General features: G+C 35.8%; 2 protein-coding genes across 4 annotated transcripts in view; one reads left to right on the forward strand and one right to left on the reverse strand.

Moving 5' to 3' along the window:
- On the forward strand, positions 1-2,362 carry LOC124167870 (F-box/SPRY domain-containing protein 1). Its single transcript, XM_046545926.1, has 3 exons — positions 1-625; positions 742-832; positions 908-2,362. The coding sequence occupies exons 1-3, from the start codon at positions 44-46 to the stop codon at positions 1,000-1,002; spliced, it is 768 nt and encodes a 255-aa protein (XP_046401882.1). The 5' UTR covers positions 1-43; the 3' UTR covers positions 1,003-2,362.
- The window catches only part of LOC124167869 (transmembrane protein 164), a 26,737-nt gene continuing 11,440 nt past the window's right edge, over positions 2,358-17,654 (reverse strand). For all 3 annotated transcript variants that reach the window (XM_046545923.1, XM_046545924.1, XM_046545925.1), the window contains exons 4-6: positions 6,298-6,376; positions 3,858-3,958; positions 2,358-3,774 (exon numbers count right to left, since the gene is read on the reverse strand). In XM_046545923.1, coding sequence (XP_046401879.1) covers positions 3,304-3,774; positions 3,858-3,958; positions 6,298-6,376 — 651 coding nt within the window. In that variant the 3' untranslated portion in view covers positions 2,358-3,303. The remainder of the gene's footprint in view (positions 3,775-3,857; positions 3,959-6,297; positions 6,377-17,654) is intronic.

Consider the following 17,654-nt stretch of genomic DNA (forward strand, 5'->3'; position numbering starts at 1 on the left):
ACCATTCCGTAGTTTGTTCCTTTGTGCAATAGTGACCGGCAAAATGGTTGAAGAAATAGCAGCAACTGTGCCCGACAATGTGTTAGAAGTTATATTTTCTTACTTGGACCTTCACGATCTCAGAAACTGTTCTCTTGTGTGTAAAAAATGGTATAGGTATTTAAATGATGAAAACAACGATGTGTGGAGGTTACATTGTGTCCGGAAGTTAGCAGAAGAAGCCTTGAAATCAGACCTGCTCTCCTCAGTACCTACCTACAAAGCCAAACTTCGGGCTTTTTACCACGCATGGAATCCTAATGACTGTTCTAGAAATGTTTATATTAAACCAAATGGATTTACGCTTCATAGGAATCCAGTAGCCCAAAGCACTGACGCAGCGAGGGGGAAGTTAGGTTTTAGGCATGGAAGGCACGCCTGGGAAGTTATATGGGAAGGACCACTGGGGACTGTTGCTGTTATTGGTATTGCAACAAAAGAAGCGCCTCTTCATTGCCATGGATATTTTGCATTATTAGGCTCTGACGACCAAAGTTGGGGCTGGAACCTTGTTGATAATCGCCTTCTTCATAATGGTGGTTCACAGGGGAATTACCCTCTTTTAAATAATGCCCCCAAGTATCAGGTTAGTAGATTTCTAGTAGAATACTCTATAATTAGATCCCTAACCATTACTTTACCGTCGAGCTCTTTAGTCTTCCTTGAAAAAGTATGTACCATGTTTTAATTGTGTGATTTTAGGTTGGAGAAAGAATAAGGGTAATTTTGGACTGTGACGACAACACATTATCCTTTGAAAAGAATTACGAGTTTCTTGGTGTTGCGTTTAGAGGTGAGTTGGACATAACTTCAAAAAGCTTTTACCATCCACATTTCGAATCTAAATTTTCTACTTCTATTTTTTCAGGGTTGCCTGACAAGAGACTTTATCCGTCGGTATCAGCTGTGTATGGCAACACAGAGGTTTCCATGGTGTATTTAGGACCACCTTTGGATGGCTAGTCAAAGTGTTTTGTGAGAAGTGGATGTTGATGCTGTATTAGTATCAGACATTCCATCCTAATCTCCAAAGAGGGCTACTCTATGTGAACTCACGAAGCACATAGAGAGATCCTCGTCTTCCAGGAACCGTTCTACCAGTCTTTCTGAATTAATGGCAATTTTAATTCGCGATGGAGGGTGTCAGTCAGGAAATGGTAAACATTGTTGGATCCTGGTGGAGTGGAATCGAATTGTGGATCGAATTCATGTTGTTAATCCCTCGGTAAAGGGGAGGACTGCAAAAATAGTGATTTCACTACAGACCTGTGAACATATTGGGGATTCTACCAAGCTGTCAGCATGTTTTCCTCTTCTCCACCGAGGAGTGCACATCACGCTGTTGCCTTCCATTGTTGCCCATGAATGACATGAAGTGGCATTAACATGCTGGTTGTTGTATAATTGAGGTATCTCCTATTCGTTATTTTATTCCCCTCTTTTATTTTATTGTTATGTACATAATCCTTGTTTTATCAATCCAAATGTTTCTGTTTTCAAAAGTAACCCGTTGTTTTGTACAGTTTTATTTATTTATTTATTGTAGATCTGTGCTATATGAGTATCTTGAATACAACGTGTGCGTCTGAAAGTGTCGCAGTGTGTGATTTTGTATTTTAAAAATTTTGGAACTTTTTAAAGAAGTCATCGTAGTGACAGTGTTGCCTTAGCAAAGAAGTGGGATTATACCGATACAAGGGTTTACTTTCAACAACCGTTTAAAGTACTCCATCATTTGCATTTATTCATTTGAATAAAGATAAATAGGCAATGTATTTTTATTATTATGAAAAACTTGATTGGATGATAATCGTTTTAGATTTGTGAATACTCAGGCAAGTAATTGTGAAATAATTTATGGTGCGTTTTGAAAAGTGTATGAATATGTATACATCTTTATATGTAAATAAGTTCACTGAGTGTCTAATCTAGTAACAATAAATCACTATTTACAATCAAAATTATGCTGACAGGAAAGGGAACAGTATGGTACTATGTTAAGTTTCTCATTCATGCCTACCAATTTCTCTTGTGAAACTGGGTTGCACCTGCTGCTTAGTTTTAATGATAATTGCCAGCTATTATTTGCATAAGTTAAAAGAATGTTGTACCTACTAATTTTTCTCTGGTTACTACTTAGATTTAAATTTCCAGTTTTATTCTGCTTATAATTTCACAAATTGTGTAGTAACTTTTTCTTCTGAGAATGTACTCTATCTTACTTGAAATCCAAATATTGTGGCAAGTGCTTATTTATGCAATTACCACTTGAATAATTGTTTTACTACCACTATACAGTATTAAATTAAGCATTCCAGTGGAATTTGAACAGTTTTATTTTGGTCTGTTTTAAGTACAAGTGTATAATACAAAATAATGACTGCCAGGGTATAATCCACCTTCATTACTTCTTAAATCAATGAAAATTAAGTAACAAAAAACTGCCAAAACATGTAAACATGACTTGTCATGATAACTTAGCTCTTGCTAATTGCCCCTCCATAAGACACAGAAATCTCATGCCCAATTCCTCGAAAGACAATTGGGGATCACTGTAGAGGTTCATAATGTAGACTATTCAACAATGGGCAGAGCACTTGAATGAAGGTATATTGTCATCAAGTTTCAATTTATCAGCTCAGTGGAATTAAGTATCTTTTAGAACATTAAAATACCAAAAGGGAGAGATTCAATGCTACCCCAAATGCAACAGCTACTAAAAAAAATATATTTACCTGTCAATTTCAATCAAGGTTATCATTATTTACATTTCATTAAAAATATCAATATATATATACAGAACCAAATAAATTCATTTGCAGTCTGAAAATGACATGGCTAGCAAAACAGGAACTATACAACTTCATTATATATATTTGGTATATTTACTCTTCCCTTAAAGGAATTATCAACAATATTTGTCTTGCAGACATCTACTTCGGCTCATACTTTTAGGGTGAGATCAGAGCTCAAGATCAATATATATTTGGAATCCTAAGACATTAAATGTCATGATTTAGAGTGCACCACTTAGGGACTAAGTCTAATAAAATTTCATCAATCACTAGCAATCCTTGACTTTTGGCATACTTGCCAAACAATAGTATCATGAAGTTTATCTCATAGGCTACGGAAAGATAGCAGCTGTCAAAATTCATGCCATACTTTGGACAAGCTTGAATTTCATACATTATATGAGTGTAAAAATCAATCTGCATGTGTACAAATGATGGAAAAACCACTAATTCCATACATAGATAACCATTACGACCTGATGCCTTCATTTGATAAATTTCTCAGCCTCAACTGAGAACTTGAATCATTTTTTTCTTTGGAAGGAATAATACCATCTCCTTGTGAGAGTATATCCTCATTTCTTTCAGAAGAGAATTTATTTTGCACATTACCCAATCCCTGACTAGTATTTCCCACAACATTCTTCTCAAGACATGATTCGCATTCGAAAACCTGACTCGAATTTGATGTAGCCTTTTCTGCAGTAGGGGATGGGTTTTTATCACAGCTAAAAATAGCAGTTTCCTTCTGTGGCAGCTGCTCAGGATTTTCAGTATAGACAGCAGATGAAGTTAGGAATGATGCACAAATACAGCAAAGTTTGGCTACAATAATGCATAAAATTGATTGGTGTATCAAAGCTGCCGTTCGATAATAATTCCCTCTAAATGGATCCTGTTGAGCCGGGCATAGTAGCTGATTTAGGTTCACCTCGGAAATCTGAAAAATGAATTGAATATTTTTTATTCATAATATGCAATTCTAGTCAGGAAGTGAACAAAAAAACAAGCTTATTATCTTACCATGGCTATAGGTTGTAAGACAGCAAAGTGGTACACCATATTCATGGAGAAGCCTACCACGCCCCAACTAATATCACGCATGGGTTCCACGTTGTACACACCTATAAGAAAGGTTTATAAAAAAAATATTAAAACCTTCAACTGGTGGAAAGTTAGAAATTCAAGGTTATCAACCGGCAACAAGTTAAAGATTTTATTATTTGTGAGCAGAGTGCCCATAATTATTGGCACATGAAGGCAGAACATTCCATAATGTAGGACAATCGTCAACAATAAGAGCTACAAAATAAACACTATTATCCACTTTTATTTTTTACTGAAAGCTTTATGCAGGAGTTGGACATATTCTGATTCCTTGTCAATTTAATAACAGGTGCTAACAATTTAACCCTTCTGCTCTCATGGTAACTTCCATTTTCACTGTTTTTTTTTAAACTTTCGGTTCTTTTTAAATACATTTTTGAAAAGCTATTTCCTGAATTGATGCTGAAATTTTGACTCTTGAGAACATATTGCCGTATATATGAAAAAAACATTAATTTTAATCTCCATAAATGATTCTAATAGACAAGGGCAAGCTCATCGCCGACTAATGTAAGCCACACAAAATAACATTTACCTAATCCTATCCCCTGACCACATTTGGCTGCAAGGATGGTTTTGAATAGCTGAAGACTTTGCATCCCAATTTGGATCAAGGATGTCCTTTAATCAGTGACCCAACAAATCTACCTACCGTGCTCTCTGGTAATTTTTACGAGGCTTCCAAATTTAGGCTTGGGAAAGGCTAGTCTATCGGATTCTCAGATTGATTGTCATTGAGTTCACTTTGTGGAAATTCACAGTAATAAGATACAAACAGCCTTAGTAATTTTCCACTCCAATTTATTTGCTCAACCAGTTTCAGCATTTACACATCATCTTCACAGACAGCACTTGATAATGATGTGTAAACGATGAATCGCTGGCCTCAGTGGCGGCGGGGTTAAATCCTCGCCAGCCAAACCGAGGGTCCCAGGGTCGAGTCCCATCTGGGGAGGTTGCCCCTACCCAGGGTATGGTTGTGTGGAAATACATTTTACTTCATTTTGAGTTTCACTCCTAATTACGTGGGAAATCATCACAACAGTGAAAACATAAGACAATAGTTTCAATTTTTTTTGTATTTCCCTGAAGCTTTGTAGGGGATCACCCCATATTTATGCTACTGGCTGTTTGTATATTACAGTTGAATTCCCTCCTAGACATAGCACATACCCACCAGATGGAGGGTGGCTGAAATCCCAAAATTGTTTCCCTAGAAGCAACTACCTAGCATAAAATTTCTTAGGAGACAACTAGCCCTGGGGCATTCTGACTTTCACATAGCTATTATAAGTCATGGAGAGAGATGAGGGTTTCAGATTCAAAATAGGGTAGTATCCTTCATCAAAGAAAACGAAAGGCATTGATTGCGTTTCGTTACCCACCATTAGTGTATTCACAATATGCAAATTATTTGGTTTATTAATCCCAGTTTAGACGAATGGCAATGGTCAATTTTATCCTCATTTGAAAAAGGCCAGGTTGGTGCCCATGCGATTCCACTCCACGTGACGTCACAGGGACCTAGTTTCTATACGAGTAGATAGGAGTTTTACATCGTCTGAGATTACCAATGCATGCATGAGGCACAGGCTTCAGGGAAAAATATCTTAATAATCACCTATTAAATATCACCATTATTAACTGTCTAAGGTCGGAAAGTTTCCTTCGTTTGATAAGGTAATAATCATCCTTATTTAAGCCAAGCGCTACCTGCTAGCAGGGTACTCTGGCAGCCTGCATCGCAGCAGCGCACACATCTTGGCTCCAAGGTCACCTCACAATGCGGCAGCGGGAACCAGACCTACATCACACAGGCTTTTCCCAGCATTCAAATTTAGCCGTCGTGTTTTTTGCGCACTTGAAAATTTTCACTTTTCATTTAATCGCAAAAAATAGATATCGTCACTTTAAAATCTATAAGCGTGAAATGCATACTCCAGGAGTAATATCTTTCGATTTAGGCAATAAAAAAATAATAGGAAACCACCCTATTCTATCGAAACCTGAAAATAGCAACTACTACCACCAGACATGGGCCGAGTTTTGCGGATGCTAGGGGGAGCCTTAACAGGATGGTAATCTGTCCAAAAACAAGTACAAAACCAGCACATTCAAGTTCAAAGATAAAAATACATTAAAAGTTCAAATAAATTTTAATCTTAGATAAAACTACTACTTAGATACTTAAATATTGTTTTCAGAGGCTAATTTAAACAAATTGTCCATGATAAGGAGTAATCGCAAAAATATTCTGAAAAAAATTAAATGTCTGTTCACCCAGCATTCAAGTCATACTCGAAAAGAAGTCAATGTTACAAATATACATCATCAACAAATAACAAATAGGACTTGCCTTTGAGACAAAGAAGATATATTGGAACTACCAACATCATTGTGTGTTGAATCCAGTATAAAGATGATTCACATGGTAACTGAAAAAACAAGTTAACATGAATATTATACTTATGAGTTAAAGATCTTCAACTACTCATGGATCTTTGAAAGCATGTACATATCCTCAGTCATTAAAATTGTATTCTAATCTCCCACTGAGATTAACACTCACTAAAACACCTAATAGAGCATAATATATGTTAATATATAGATAATAACTTTCTAATACAGCACTCCATTAATCTGTAATTAATTAGAAATTCTGTAATTTCCATTTCATTGGCTGATTACAACACAATCAATTAACATCCACTCCACATGAAGAGAACCTGAAATATTCTCTAGCACATCTTTACCTTCAATTCCACTGAATTATGAGAAAATTTAATTGATAAAGGGCTGAATATTGTAAATCATTTCAGCAAAAAAGTGGATAAATTCATTATAAAATACATAGTAAATAGAAATTGAGGCTACCATGAGGTTGAACTGAGGAGTTACATTATTGAAAAAGAAATGCCAATGACCCACTCCTTTCTCAAAAAGGTTTAATGGTTAGACTTAATAAAATTTTTATCGAGGCAGCCACTTCTGAAGATTTCTGGCCACAGGCCACCAAACTGTCAGGTGAAGTTATAAAATTCCTGTATTATTATCTTTCAGGGTCACTTTTAAAAGATAATTCCAAATGAATAGCTACTATAGGCCTGGTTACACGGTACATATACACAAACAAGTTAATGTATGTTTGCGTGTATGATTTTGGTGGACCAGAACGGAACATGTGCAAATGCATTAACCAAATTAGAACAGGTTCTATTTTCTGTGCATGCATTCGCACAAGTTGAGCGGTTATACAGTGCATTTTGAAGTTCTTTCTCGCACATTTAGACAGTAACCCGTGCGTGTTGATGTATCGTGTAACCAGGCCTTATTTCACATGAGAAGATTGCGAAAACAGTATTTTATTCCTAATACATTTTGACTTCAATACATTGCCAAGCCTTTCATTGTTATAAACTTGTCACAATGAGAAGGCACCTAATACACAGAGCGAACAATATGTGGATAAGCAATGACTTCACACCAAGGAGGTTTCATGATCATCACTTATAGCCACAATTCAAGGTTGTAAAAATGATATTACTTTTTTATCACACGATTTTTCTTCAAATATACACATATATCACTCACATATGCCACATGCATATCATAAAGGCATACCTCCATATACATCATCATATTTTCCTCACACACACGATCTCATCAAAATTTATGAGTCTAACTTATACTCTATTGGCATAATACCACTAATTATTTTCTGATCATTTCTTAGGCACAAACTTTATATAGTATTCTCTATAACTAAAAAATTTTTAAAAATCTTAGTAGCCTCATTTGTATCAAAAAGACACTACTGATGACAAATACATATTGGGATGACAACCTCAATTTGCAACTCACATCCACATTAATCATCGATAAGAACATAAATAGCTTTATGCAGCGATTCTTAAGGTGAAATGTTGTAACTGATATGTAAACTCAAATAGAATAAATACATCTATTGAAAAAAAATCACATCTGGAATGAAACAAAATACAGTGGAACCTCAGTGATGTACCAGAGCCAATGAAAAAATGTCGTCCAAGTCTTACTTTAGGAAGCCTATCCACCTATAGTTTCAAGATAAACTTGATTGGCAAACAGTATTATGCATTACGTTTCAAGATTCTGGTCTTTTAAGCGAAATTACAAAAAAAAAATTGAAGAAAAGTCTACTTCATTCTACGACACTATCTATTTGATCCTCTTGAAAAATAATGGCACAATTTTTTGCTTAAAAACTCAAATTTAATCGAATAAGCAAGGGTTGTGTTTCTCTGGCATTAATGAAGACAATATGCTAACCTTAAATTGCACTTTTTGGTCAAATAAATTTATCAGGACCAAATTCTATAAATATGAAACATAAGTAAATAAAATAATAGGATTTAATTAAAACATAAGTGTGCAGCTATGGTACTTTAAATAATCCTCAATTGAGGACTGCTGGGTTCAAACAAGACATGAGATAAGTCATCATAGGCCAAGTCCATGGGACACATGGCGTTTCTGTCTGCAGATTAGAAGCGTCGTACAACTAAGATTGAATTTCGAGTGAATAGTTTAGGGAGGTTAGGCTTTCGGTGTTGTACAACTGAGGGCTGTACAATTGAGAGTGACCTCTTATACAAACAAATGTATGCTGACCAGGCAAACCCACTTTCGTCAAACACCTGAAGTTTATTCAACTGAGGTTCCACTGTAATGTTAAGAAGTGGATTGTAATTGTCAACTTTAATAATTTCCCGGAGAACTAGCATCAATGCACTCATACGTCATCATAATTCTGGTTTTGGTTCCAGGTGATAAAGGTGTATCTCTTGCAAAAGAACCTGGCACGGTTCTACTCGAGATGGAGAGTGGGTAGTGGTGGAGGGAGTGGAGGGACTGGACAGAGGGGAAGAAAGCGAGGTAGAGAGAGAGGGGATGGCAGGAGAACGAAACTACTTAAGCAAAAAAGTTAAGTTAAACCATTAAAAATAGGGAAGAATTTCAGGCCATGTGCTGTTGCCGAGCTATAAGGCAGGTGGTGGTGAATCACGTCTTACACGTAGCAGGAGTATTGGTAGCAATTTACCATTAATGCTCCATACAAAACAACCTTCCTCTCCCATTAACAAGTTCCGTATCCCAAGCCCCTGGTTTGCCCACTGTGCAGCAACACAATCTTTGGTGAGAGCTATACACATACACAAGTACTAATGAACAAATGAAGGGAAGAGAAAAGGGGGAAGAAGTAGCTACTAATTTAGGGAAAAATGGGCAGTATCAGGGAATTGGTTCAAAAGTTAATATCATGTATTATTCTTAACCAGGGCTCATACAGCTCTGAGAAATAAATATCAGGAATGGAAGTCAGGGAAATTCGATTGTTAAGGAAAAACTTCAGATACACAGCATAAAAGTGGAAATAGTGGTTATATGCACTAGTCATCACAATGATTGAGACATAAGGTGGGTATTCGTGCGTAGGTGGGTATTTTTTTTTTTAAATAAAGAGAGAAGTTGAATTGGAGAAAACTTTGCCTGACCTGAAGGCCAAGAGGACAAGGTTATCAATTGAGAAGGCTATGGAAATAAGCACAAATGATGACCAGATTATTGGGATAGTGGAAGTCAAAGGTATGTTTGTTTTATTGATGATTTGGGTAACTTTTAATGTCAGATTTTTAGGAACAGATTGCTTTGATTTTATATTTTGTGTTGATGATGAAAAATAAAAATATAAAATCAAGATAAAATATAAAACACCAACAGTATTTTCCACACTTAAATACACAACTTCACTACCGACCATGGTTTCGACACTTTTAGGTCATTCTTTAGTGTCGAAACCATGGTTGGAGTAGAGTGATGTGTAGAAATTGGAAATTACTATTGGTGCTTTTTATTTATCATGGATATATATATATATCTTATTCTACCATCTCAATCCTGAATTCATTTTAATGACTCATTTTTAAATTATGTCAGCAATATACTACACTTCTGGAATAAATAAATTTTATTTCACAGTGTACCTCCACTGCATTTTTCAACAAATTTCTAATTTGTGAGTGATTTTCCTCTAATGTAAAACAATTTAAAAATAGACCTGGAAATCACGGAAATCAAAAATGGAATATTGGTATGGACCCTGTTATCATTTCTTCCTCCTTTTTTATTTCCCACTGTTCAAGGACATCTCACCCCATCCTAACATTTCAATTTAACCCCTAGATTGCAGGAACATTTTTGCACATTTTGCACGCTGACTGCGCCAAAATACATTTTTAAACCATTGACCACTGCTTGTCTACTTGCAGAAGTTAACCAAAAAGTTTTATTGCTACCCAGATATCTTGCACTAGGACACTTTCCCTCAGGGGCGCTGACTTATAAAAAATATTGGGGGGCCCATATCGGAGGTCTTGCCCCGGGAAGAGGTTAAATTCAAAGTGTGTCGCAGCACCGAAACACTACCATGATTCACACTACTTGATTCAGTTGCTTAACCTTATAATTATTCGTTTCAACACACATTGTTGAATTTATTTTAAAAGGTAACTATCCTCAAACATGGGAAATAAAAATTACCAATATATTTGTGTGATTTCACAAAGCATAATATAACTTAATTATTTTCTTGAATTATTGAGGGGGCTCCGCCCCCCAAACGAATCTTTGAGGGGGCTCGGGCCCCCTCAGGTCCCATAGAGTCGGCGCCACTGCTTTCCCTCAATGAAAGGATCGCTAAGGGGCTTAACTCTCCCATTCCAGTCCTCATGGCAGGGGGTGTCAACTGGGATTTCCTATCATGAAGCCCATTCATATTTTATTCATCTCGCTCCACACAGTGCTTTCGCAATAAAAATGCCCCATGAAAAGTGCCCAAATGTAGGTGCATCTCTTGGTAAGAAAGATGGAAGGGTCTGCCCAGATTACGACGGTTCAATCCCAGTGAGACACTCGGCCAGGCTAGACAAGAAAAATATTTTTTGCTTCTCTACTGCACAGGCTAGTAGCTAGAATTACGAACTCCCGCAGCCCAATGAACAACCCCAGCATCTTGCATTTCGAGTGGCAAAAATACCTTCTGCTCTAAATGTAGGATGGTAGGGCTTATTCGAACTGAAGGGACAACTGTGATGAACACCTGTAATATCAACATGGGAAGGCAACTTTTGCCGTGCATTACAGTTTCCAAAAAGAAAAACAATGAACACTAATACACATCCACAAATTTCGGTGAAATAAAAATATAATTAAAATCAAACAAGGCAAAACATGTAGACAATCCAATAAACCATGACTGTTAAAAATGGAAAACACAAGAAGTTAATGAAGCAGAAACTTCCACATAAAAAATATGCACTTAAAAAGCATTAGAGTATACTTGACAAAATTATTACATACATCCAAATGTTAGCACTCCATTATACATACGTGAGTACACAAGCAATACTTAAACTTTCTAGCAGTGAGTTAACCATTGAGCATTATCTACGAAAGGCATGCAACACAGAAATGTTGGATAGTCCACATGCAAAATTATTCTAAATATATATCAATTAACAAAACAGAAGAGCATTCAATTAAAGGGCTTTCACAAACTTTTTAGACAACCACAAATGAAATAACTCCCTTATCCCCAAAAATTAACTGCATCATGGCAAAATATTTTCAGTTAAGAATTTGAGACCAAACTGCAATGGTGAAAGACAGTTTAAACCGAGCCCATAAAAATACCACAAGTAAAATATACACACACAGATTAAATTCAAACCATGATTATTAAGTGCATTAGATGCAAGCCTAACCTCCATAGGAACTCCTTTATATGTACTAAAGCTTTTAAAAGAAGGGAATCCACTTACACTGGATTAATAAACGTATAAGACAATTATGACATGAATATTGTTTGCCAGCAGAATATAGAGTTGGCGAAGCTTTATTCCTTAATGAAGCAGTTTGACACATATTTCACATTTTCCATGCAGTAGTGACACCATCTTTATCACTGCTGAACAATCTGAGTTGCCAAGAATTTACCTATCATAGCTGCACATGGTTTCCTTGGTCTCATTAACACTAAATTCCCCATGATTTTCTCTGGATATTTTCCTGGAAAATCCATTTTTAAGGACATCAGCAGATCCAAATAGCATGAAAAAAATAATACGACAAGAAAAATAGAGAAAACATAATGAAATCCATGCCACACACATAAAGTCTTTAAAAAAAATATAAGATGCAAAAATCAACTATCACTGGCCTTCAGCTAATATATACACCAGAAAGTGCTGATAGCCACCCACTGCTTCTGTAGCAAAACGAAGGTAATCGAGCAATGCATACTAGCTGGTAGGTTTTATTTTCACACCCTACCTTACTACAGATGAAGTAAACCTAATAATTTACCAAAACATGTTTGGTAATTTTAATCCTGCATATCGATGGCTAAGTTCTAACAACATGTATCTCAAAATTTGGCCAGTCTAGACTGACAGCTGACACAAGTATCTTAAACATAGTGTAGTAACATTAAAAAATAAAATTCAAGCAAAAAAACAACTCTCTTTCGCAAATGTGTGCTTCTTTTTCTTTTCCGTTTTATGAACTTTTGGTCTTTTTTGAACTTTTTGGTTTTTATGAGCTTATGATTCACTAGGTCAGCTTTTTTTTCCTTCTTTGTTATGAGTGATTATTATATGTGATATATATGTACACTGATTTTATGCTTTGTGAAGTAACTTATGTTTTTGATGGACGTGCCTTACACCTTGACAAATGTACCTTGGTCTTTTGGGCAAATAAAACATGTTATTATTATATTATTATTGGTCTTTAATTTTAGCATACGATTAGAAAAAATTGATTGCCTGGAAACTTTCTATTTTTGAAATACGTGTTGTTAGAACTTAGCCATCGATACGTAGTCAGCAAACCAAAATATTCTTTATCAAAAGGGAATGTACATCTTACCGTCAGTAAGAAATGACAGATCAGAATTGGGATCTTAAATTTCTTCATTTCAAGGATACCCCATCAATTTCTGATGTACCACCACTCTTTCTAGACTTGCCACATAACATTCAGAAACTATAGGGAGACATGTGCATGAAAATACAGGAGTGGGCATTGAGCCACAGCAACATCTCCAAGCACGACAGAAGGAGACAGCAAATATAAAGAGAGCAAAAACATTAGGGTTCCTTGCCCTTTTCTTAAGCAATTTCATTATTATAAGATCCTAATTAAGGGCCTCAGAAGAAGCAAAACATTTGGAAAGCAAAAATTAATAGGGAACAAAGAAATGCAAAATTCCAACATTATTGGCATTCGCATAATTTTTTCATTGGCTGTTTTGGAATACACCCGAGTACCAATATATAGTTACTAACCAATCTACCATATTCCTGTTGCCTCAGGCAGATTTCATGAAATCGACTTAACATAATAAAGCATTAAAAACTTTCCAATCCTTTATAAATTTATTGCTGTATCACCTAGATTTTGACATGGCACCTAGGTCATACAAGAAAAAATTATACATGCAAATAAAATGTTTTTTACATTTCATCATACCATATTCCCATTCTGACATCACAACAACTACACATCAGCAATTACGTATGGGAATACAGTGCAGTTATGTAGGCTGTTTTCAGCATGGTTTGACAATAACTTCAATATGCTGTGCTAATAGAGTGCATCTGAAATAATTTTTAACAATTTTCTGACATGCTGCCGCGGGAGGTAGCCATTGTGCTGTGAGTTTGTCACAGAAAAAAATTTTAAGATGAAATTTTACACAACAGTGAATTAGGAGAGGTGGAAGTCTGCAAATTGGATGAGTCATACTAGTGCATAGGCAGGCAGAGTAGGGGACAAAAGATTGTGAAATCAATCGTAAGAAAAATTTACTCCATGGAATTTTAGTATGATAAAAAATACTAAGACATTAGTCTGTATTACTTTAAAAGAAGTTAGTTTCAGCAATTTAAGACCAAGTTATGAGATTGTACATATTCTTGTAAATGGCCTGAAGAGTCTAACACTTTTGAATAAAAAAAAACAAATGTGGAATGATTGAATTATACTTTTCAACGTGAAAAAATATACCTAGGATAGATAATGTTGACATGAAAGCACTTAGAAAACTGAAAAGCTGTAAACAGGAGATAAATTCTGTGCTAGCTTACCATGTGCTTTGCAATGGTACAAGTGTTCTTAACCAGATATGGATGATAGCAAGTATTATACCTTAAAATTGAAAATGGTCACAAAATACCTCAAAATCAACCTATGTAGATAGCTGCAAAATGACTTATTAGTGAGCCAACTGTCTCTTTACCAGGAGAGATGAACATATAGTTTCTCCCTCACACTTACCACAGAGATTTATAACAGTCAGCATGGAAAAATACCCGATAGGTACTCATAGTCACTAGTAGCAAATACTGTTTCAGTGATAATCAAATTTCAGTAAGATTAAAAATGTATATAGAAACATGAGTCAACTGACATTTTCCCCCTTTAATTCAGTGAACCAGAGTTTTACTAATTTATTTTAGTTCTAATGAATGTAGTAGTGCTACATTCTAAACCAACGCAAATTAAAAGTAATTTTAATATAGTCACATGTGCACGCCCATTGTAGCATGGTCAAAGGGTTAAAGTATGTATATACATTCATGGTGAATTTTTTCCATTGATTTCTACTACATCATTTGACTACTTTCAAACCACCTCAAAAAATAAACTACTAGGGGGGGATTGGGGAGGGGGGGGCATAAGAAACTATAAAGCTAACAAGTAAGATAGGGGGAGGTAAATTTATCAAATAATATGCTTGTATCTTGTTTAAGCACAATCTCATGGCATGAGGATACCCTGACAACAACCTAAATTAATGATTAATTAAGGGCTTATTCATATAGTTCTTGGTATAAATTAAGGAATAAAATTAATAATTAAATTATACTGTGATTACATTCTGTGCCCTTCCAAATGTTCAATGAGGAAAAAGTTAGGGAAGAAAAATTGCTCCCACAAAAATCAAAATAAAACAAGACTATTTTTATAGTACATCCACATTGGATTTTAAAAAATTGTATGCTACACTTGTATTATACTTCTCTACAGAAGTGAGGCATGATCAATAACAGCAAAGGAGAAATTGAGGGTCTTCGGAATGTGGTGCTACAAAAGAATGATGAAGATCAAATAGATCGAGCAAGTAAGTAATGAGGAAGTCCTAAGAAGAGCACGAGAGGAAAGGAGCCTCCTGAAAACCTTGAAAAGAAGATGGAACAACCTTGCAGGCTATAACTTGAGACATGATGGTCTGACGAAGATAACCGTTGAGGTGCAAGTAGTTGGCAAGAATAGAAAAGGAATACCTCAAAAAAAAATTGAAGGAAGAGGCAAAGAAGGATGTTAAAGAGAAGACATGCGTAAGTGTGAAAAAATTAGCTGATAGGAGAATTGAGTGGAGAGTTTTGCCAAACCAATCTTAGGATTGTTGACCAATGATGATGATAAAAAATTAAGCAGCAAATTAAAATAATTAAGATGAAATGAGGTCATTAATGCAAAGTGAATACATACAGTAAAGCCTCTGTACAAGGCATCCTTACGTAGCCAAATGTAATGAAAATCTGATAACAAAGTCATCGCCCAGGTCCCAAGCCCTTCCCAACATAATGAATAGGCAAACCTCAGGTAATGAACCTCTATACAAAATTAAGAAATCTCCCAATAATGAAGTCTACACCTGGGATCCAGTTAGGAAAAAAACCTCTCTATAGCAAAATTTTTCCCATAGAAACTATTTTTACCTTGTGTTAAAATGCAATTCTACTTCCGAAGTTCACATTACCCAATGAAATTCCCTCAACTGTGACCTACTGCCTTCTAGGGCACAGCTGACTGGGCTTGGCCACAATCTCCACAGCTTATCAAAAGCAAGAATGCTAGAATAGCATTTAATACCTCCTAAATAACTACTATCAACTTTTCATAGATATTTAACCTCTCAAGGGGTACTAATGAGTCATCAGGTATTTGATACCTCTTAATTACACTAAATTTGATAATTTAGGGATTGAGGGTACATAATTAGATGATTCCAGCATGGCAAGAAAAGAAATTCTTCCGTCTAAAGGATGCTAACGCAAAGAGAAGACCAGTGCCCTATTGCTTCCTTTCTATGAAAGAGACAGTCAACCGGTTATAAGATAAATTGGGATGAATGCATTTTGAGTATTTCTGAGGGGAGTGGGAATATCAGGATCTTTGATGCTTTCCCACAAAGCACATCAACTTGGTAGTACTTAAGCAAAATGCCTAATCTGCTGTAGAAATGGGAGTAACAAGAAAATTTTTACCATACTATTGGTAACTCAGGTTGCATAAACATTTACGATATTTGGATGCCCAGTCAAATTCCAGGCTCAAATACTTTTTCCTCCAAATCTCAGGGGTAAACAGAAATAATAAGCTCATAAAACTAAGCACCAATCTTACCCCTATATAGGTAATAATCGAAAGTTTAGATTCCCTGAGTACACTGGGTATTGGAGGCCAATGACTGGAGGCATGCACAGAAAACCTGGACTTTTGATTTTTTTGCTTTTTTGCAGTTTTGAATTTTTTCTGGGGAAAGGGTGAGGAAAGTCGAAGATTTCAGAATTTCCTCAAACTCATTTTTGGTCTCCACCTCTGGGCAAAATATCAGCTCTCAAGCTAATCTGGAAGTCACCGAGAAATTGTATCTATCAGTGAGTGAGCCAGTCATGCCATAGACTTTAAAGGTTTATGGACATACATACTTTATTTGTTACATTGGTCAGAATATCTAGCCTTGCCAAATAAATGCTCCTACAGGAGTCTACGGCAACTGCTATATTTGTGACGCACGTCTATATTTATGTGAACTCTTCCAATCAGTACGTGACAGAGCAACCTGCTAAGTGCCTTCATATATCAACTCACCTCACAATAAAGTCACCATTTTCCCGGACCCATCGAACTATCTACTCAGAGGTTTTACTATATTGACTGTGGATATGATAATCACACTTCTACACAAGAATAGGTATTTTATTGACATTAATCCTTTTAAAAATTTGACTCCCATTATAGCCACAAATAATACATGATTTAATGATAACGTTTCACCACTAAATTATGATTACAAATGCCATGAAAAAATGAAGTTTGCAGACAAATAATTACATGGCACCCAGATACCAGATAGGTCAATGAATTCAAAGTGCCCCCCTGTGGGGCAAGTGTGGGTGTTATAAGTTATTGAATACATATAGTGTTGTTTACAGCTAAGACTAACTGGTTGCTGGTTGCTAACACTGTCTCAAGTGTACCTCTTTCAAAATGAACCCCTGCCTGAAATACATCCGCCATGAGATTATTTTCCATCCATACTGCTGAGTTATTGTGTACGAATTGCTAACGACCAAACTGGCATCAACAGTAAATGGTTTTCATTAAATAAGGGTTATCTAAACCAATCACGTCGTTTACTGGTGATATCTCACTTAAAAACCATCTTGGATCTGTTTTGCCCATGATACAGGGTTGATTCACCATTCTATTACTTTTTTCTGCAAATAGTAGCTTGACTGTTCTGCTGGCTTTTGAACCTTACATTATTAATGCTTATAAATTCTATGATCTACAAATATTTGATACCCAGATAGTATCACA

The sequence above is a fragment of the Ischnura elegans genome, chromosome 11 (assembly GCF_921293095.1).
Source record: "Ischnura elegans chromosome 11, ioIscEleg1.1, whole genome shotgun sequence".
Lineage (NCBI taxonomy): Eukaryota > Metazoa > Arthropoda > Insecta > Odonata > Coenagrionidae > Ischnura > Ischnura elegans.